The sequence below is a fragment of the Limulus polyphemus genome, unplaced genomic scaffold (genome assembly GCF_000517525.1).
Source record: "Limulus polyphemus unplaced genomic scaffold, Limulus_polyphemus-2.1.2 Scaffold1835, whole genome shotgun sequence".
NCBI lineage: Eukaryota > Metazoa > Arthropoda > Merostomata > Xiphosura > Limulidae > Limulus > Limulus polyphemus.
In genome coordinates this window covers 154,914-160,913 of record NW_013667445.1, presented here as the reverse complement: position 1 = coordinate 160,913, position 6,000 = coordinate 154,914, and the positions used below count along the sequence as shown (strand labels likewise).

General features: G+C 31.5%; 1 protein-coding gene across 5 annotated transcripts in view; it reads left to right on the top strand.

The window, feature by feature from the left end:
- LOC106465098 (AT-rich interactive domain-containing protein 1A-like) overlaps positions 1-6,000 on the top strand; it is a 117,143-nt gene that overhangs the window by 23,773 nt on the left and 87,370 nt on the right. For 4 of the 5 annotated variants that reach the window (XM_022392929.1, XM_022392928.1, XM_022392925.1 and 1 more), the window contains exons 2-3: positions 880-1,062; positions 2,010-2,114. In XM_022392929.1, coding sequence (XP_022248637.1) covers positions 880-1,062; positions 2,010-2,114 — 288 coding nt within the window. The remainder of the gene's footprint in view (positions 1-879; positions 1,063-2,009; positions 2,115-6,000) is intronic. The other variant, XM_022392927.1, reaches the window with a different exon arrangement.

Below are 6,000 nucleotides of genomic sequence, written 5' to 3'. Positions count from 1 at the left end.
GTGTTCTGTAAGTAAGAGATACTCCATTATATTTGTGTGTTCTGTAAGTAAGAGATACTCCATTATATTTGTGATACTCCGTTATATTTGTGTGTTGTGTAAGTAAGAGATACTCCATTATATTTGTGTTCTGTAAGAATGGTGTGTTTTTTTCATTTTTTAAATGTTACTTTCATTAACACTGTTAGGCAGGATGTTTAAAGTATATTTTTATTATTTCTAATTTTTGATTATTATGTTTTGTTATAGAGATTATTTAGTCTAGTATTTGGATATAGGACTAACCTGAATATCCTAAGCTGGTTGATTATTGGGATTAAACAATGGGTTCTAATCTGTATGAGAAAGAATGTAAGAACAGTATTTAATTAGCTGTACTGAATATCAGGGTAATTCTTTATCTAAGTAGGTAGCTTGCTATAATCAGAAGTTAATATCAATAACATAACACTTTTATTTATTTAGATCAAGCTTAATAGAATAATGAATTTTTACTAAAACAAGTGTTTGTTCTTGCTGTTGTGTTTCTTTTATTACTTGGCATCTCTTATACAAATTCCTGCTCAATAAAACATTCAAACATATACCGTAACAGTGTATATTAAAAAAGTACCAACAGATTAATACTTGAACTTGTTACTTAACGTTTTGTACTTAAGTGTAAAGTCAGTTTCACTTTCTATCTTAACATTTTCAACAGTCTAATGTGATTTCTCTGTTTGGACACTGTGTTACAGAGATTTCTCTGGTATTTGGCTGTCAGTTCAATATGATAGACAGTAAATTTGATGAATATAAGTATATTAAAAAAAGGGTTTTTTCTTCTAGAAGTGGAAAAAATATATATATTTCATTTAAAAAAGTACTTTTAAATTTTAGGGTGGGTCTATATCTGAGCCCAGTATGAAACGGGCATACCTTTCCCCTGGTCAGCAGAATCCCCTTAGATCACCAACTCAGTCTCAGTATGGTCAGCAGTTTGCTCAGCGATCATTTTCATCAACTCAAGGACAACCACAAAGTTTTTCATCTCGCACTGTTAGTCAGGTTTACCCACAACAAGTAGGTGAATTATTGATTTTGTTTTAATCAGCTGGTTTGATTTTCAGTTGTTTATTAAACTTTTTTTGGTGATGAAGAAATTATAAAAGGATTTGTGAATAAAGTAAAGAAATACAGAAATGTAGGTCTTGTAACATTTGTAAAATAACAGCATAAGAAGCTAACAGATTTTACCATTGATGAAATATATATATAATAATTGTTTATAACTTTATTTTTTAAAGTTATTTTTCCTATATCTGAAATTTGAAAAATGTTAATTTAGAAACACAAACTAGCATCTGCTATTGCTTTTTCCTTTTTATTTTCAAAAAAGATCACAATGTGTATTGTTTGTTCATGCACTGAAACAGTATTCTGAGTTTTATTTAATTTTTTATCATAAAAATGTCATTATGTTAACTTTCATAGCCAAATTCTCAAGCAGTAAATAAAGAAGTGTACTGAATAATCAACTTAAAGGACACATTTTAATTAATTTTTAATATTAATTGTAGCATTATTATTATGTTTTATCTGTTTCTGAAATTATGAACTAATATGTTGTGTTTCAATCATTAATATGCCTCTTTCAAAGTAAAATAGAAGTAAAAAAAAGAGAAAATTTGCTGAAAAAGTAATAAGTGAAGTAAAAAAAAAGCCAATTAATTTGGAAATCAAAGCAAAAGGAGGAACTGAACTTTTTGTTCTGAATCAGTATGTCTATGCAGGAGAAAAATAACATTAAAAATTATTGAAGTGAAATCAGTCAAATTAAAGTGAATTTATCTAACTTTTAATGGAATGTCCTTTTAATTTTATGCGGAGTTGCCCCCTACATTGTTGCTAATTGTAATAATAGAATAAGGAAGACCTTTGAAGATTGTAGGATCTTCTGAAGTATCTTTTTCTCCAAAGTTATGATAAAATTGTAGATATGTTTGAAACATTAAATTATCACCTCTCAGCAGACAGGGAGTCAGCTTTCAGCCCAGAATTCACAGATTGGCAGATATGATCAATGTACATCTCAGATGAGTAGCTATGTGCAGCCAGGAAGTCAAAGTCCCCAGGTAAGTTTCTGATAAGCTTGATGGATGTTTGCTTTGTGAGATTTTTATATCTGCTCATTGGTACTGATACTGTAGGCCCTATTCAAAGGATTAAATGATATAATATACAACAAAGGTGTATGTGATATGGTGCCTGGAAAGTTTCAGTATTTAGTTTCAAACACTACAGGTATATTGTTACCATGCAAACAGAGGAGAAGAAAAACTGAATAAACGTCCTGTACCCTATAGATATCAAGTTTTAATGATAAAGTTAAAAGGGTAAAATCCAGTCGTTTGTTTTTTTATCAGCTGAAAATAAAAGTAATAATTAAAGGACTTGTTAACGTGTGTTGATTTACTAGAATGTTATACATAATATTGGTATCTGTAAATAAAGTACACCTTAGTTACAACAACAACAAAAAACCCTCTGAAAATGAACTTAAACATCAGTATCTTATTATGAGATAAAACAATTTGGATATATTTTAGTTTCACAGCATCTTTTTTATGGCATCCATAAAGTTTATTTGAAATTAGCCTCATAAAACTTGTTATCAAAGTCTCTTAGTATTTAAACAAAATAAAAGAATTATGGTGAGTTAGTGATACTTACACTCGAAGTTATAGTCATCTAATTTGTAAAACTTGATCTAGACGATGTAACTATTATTTACCTATTTGTATATGCGTAGTGATATATAACTAAATAGGAGGAGTGAACAGGCTTGGATATTTTAAGTGTTTGTGTAACACATGAGCCAGTTCGGTAACAGCTAGTTGCAATGAACTCGCTTTTCAGTTTTACCACTTTTAGAAAACTTAGTTTACTTGAGATAGTTTCAAAAACTTAGTGCCTTTTTTGAGGGGATGTAATAATCATCTAATTCTTTGGACCATAAAGTATAATTACAATTGGGACAAACTGAAATTGAAAAGAACAAAAAATAAACTGATGTTTTTTACCCTGATATTAGGCCCATTGTTTGACTCTAGTGACCAGAGTAGTACAAGTTGAGTTTCATCCCAAGTAACAACAGATAATTTCATTGTAAAATAATAAAATAAGGAGGTTCATAAGTAGGCAAAGTCTTTTGTTAGTATTACTAGCTCTCGTTCAGCAAGAAAGTGGATCTAGATCGTCTGCCAACTGTAGTCAAATATCTTATGGTCACTGCACTTTATAGAACAATCAGGCTTAATTAATAGTGAAACGTTAAGAAAATGAGATACCGATTGAAGACAGGAAACGGTACGGTACGAATATATTGTGTTAACACTTAATGAATACTTATATTTGAAGCTTCTAGAAGTTAAAAGGTTTCACACTTTCAGAATGATGTGGTATTCATCTCGAGTTAACTCCTTTGATTTGACGTATTTAAGTTGCAAAGGTAAATTACCGCTCTACGTGAGGCATTTGTTTTGTTATCTCTGAAGTTTGTATGAAAATGAGTTTTACTTTTGAATGCTTAGAATATTCCAGTGAATAAATTATAGTGTTTTTTTTTTTAATCTATTATGGAATGATTTCAATTTCCTGATAAAGATAACTAACGATTTATTAAAAATAAGCACTAAGATAGTGGCAAAGAGAAAATGAAAAATGGACACTGACCTCATAAAAATTAGACATAAATCCCGGAAAGCTTTTTTTTTTCCGACAACAAGATGCGAACCATGAACCCTTGAATTCACATTCCGGCACGCTAACTACTGAGCGATACCCGGCATTTATATGGTAATCAGAGTTAGAGAAGCAGTAAGGAAGGGGTGGGTAAAATCGCTGTCGAAATCGAAATAATGAGAAAATGAATAGAGTAAGGTGTCTTAGAATCCAGAAACCTCCAAGTCTCCTCGTTGTCAGAGGTCGAGATTATGAAAAACTTTCATTACGGACAAAAGAGACACAAGCCGCTTTATACTATTACAACGTTCTTATTTCGTTGGCGGGTTCTTTCTCTCTCTCAGTGGGTCTGTTCCTTGTGCACGGCCAAACCTTTAAAGCTACAACTCAGGGTACAGATATAACTTTGTGCAGGAAGTAAAATGGGCCATTTTGAGAGCGTAAATTGAAGCCAAAATGACCAGTATATTAATTTTTGTCAAACAGGAGGACCAATTGGTCTCATATTGAAAAGGCTGGATTTTTTGGTAATGTGTGATCAAGAGGGCTATTATTTACGTTTCTTCTCTGTGTTAGGACTTCTAGTCATTCTATCCATGATCAATTATGTGTTACAATGATTTGAAATATTTGTGCAGCTCTTTCTTCTGCACATGCATGTCTACTCTCCAACTCCCCTTAACTGAAAAAAGCTGGTGCTTTTTCTCGAACATGCACGCACACTCCCTCAACTAAATAGGCTTGCTTCAGCCATGTCTTCTGTTTTGCTTGCGTGTACTCGCAATAATCAGCTATACGATGACTTTACAAAAACGTTTGGTAACGGCAAATTTTTTATTTACGTTGTGTTGCAACGAGAAGAGATTAAATCAGTTCTTTATTAAATGGAACGATAATCAAGTCAGAATATGCTGCAAACGACACTTGACCACACAGCAAAAAGCAAGACACCAAAAGGTAGGGAATTTTGTTTTGGAAACTTGAAATGTCATGCAAGAAGCAGGAGCAATGTACCAGGTTTGGCTTCGATTGAAATAACTAGCAAATTTTTATTTTTTCGCACATTGTTATTTTTATGATTTTAATCAAAATATTTAGTTAGGTAAAGAAATCATTTTGATTATTTTGCAAAAAATCAAGATTAGTATGGTTGATTTAATGAAGACATCTCAGGATATTTAAAACCATTTTCATCCGAGCAACGCCGGCTGCTCTACTAGTTTGATATGATCATGATTCGCCAGTTTGTAAAAAGCGTTCACACCCTCGCAATACTATAGAATCTCTGAATCAGATACGTGGCAAAATTTCATAAAAACAGATCGAGAGCCTGAACTTCGGGCTGGGCCTAGTCTCTTATTTTGATGGGCTCTGAATTGCTGGTTTTTACCCGGTTTTTACTCCTTGATTACTTTTCAACGCATTTGGGTTAATTCCGAATAGATGGAACTCAAACAGAGGCATACAACTACACCTGAATAAACTATTGAGCAGGTGTTTGAGGTTTAAATGGAGCTGGCGCCTGTGTTGGAGAATAAACTTTATTGTAATCTAAGTATATTGTTTTTTAAAATAGCTTCGTTTATAGATTTTTGGGTGGTCAGTATATATGAATGAAACTCGATTTCTAAACAAATGTTTGTTATGTTTTGATTATATTGTGAAAACAATTTATCAGATTTTTCATATATATACAATTTTTTTTTTACTTTGTTTTAGATAACATTCAATAGAACAGACAGTTGGTCAAGTTAGAACACGTGGAATATTTTTGTTATAAACTTTACAATAAATAGTATGGTTAAAATTTTAAAATAATTCGGAAAATAGTAGTAACGCGGTCTTACTACATAAGGTAAGCCTAATGAGTAATGGGTTAACCTTAGGCCTGTAGCCTAGGCCTAGCTGAGCTTTTAAGGCAATTTTAAGCCTGAGTAAATGAGTAGGCCAGACGTTTTTGATTTACCATCAAAGCGCTATCAGTATCAGTTATAAGTTACAGAGATTTTGTCTAGTATATTTCCTTCGAAATTTAGATCATCAGATAAAGATAAGAAAAAGAAACTCGTAAGAAATATTGAAAAATTTACTAAATCTACTAAAATTAAATCAAACACTATTTTCTAAGCCTAGGCCATAAATCTTAGGAAAATATTAATTAAAAATTAAATTTTTCAGTATGTGATTGTTTAATTTTCATAGCTATATTGTCTTAAAATAATTAGGCATTGAGCTCACTCGTTGAATAGTCACCATTTATTTGTTTAGTTACATTCA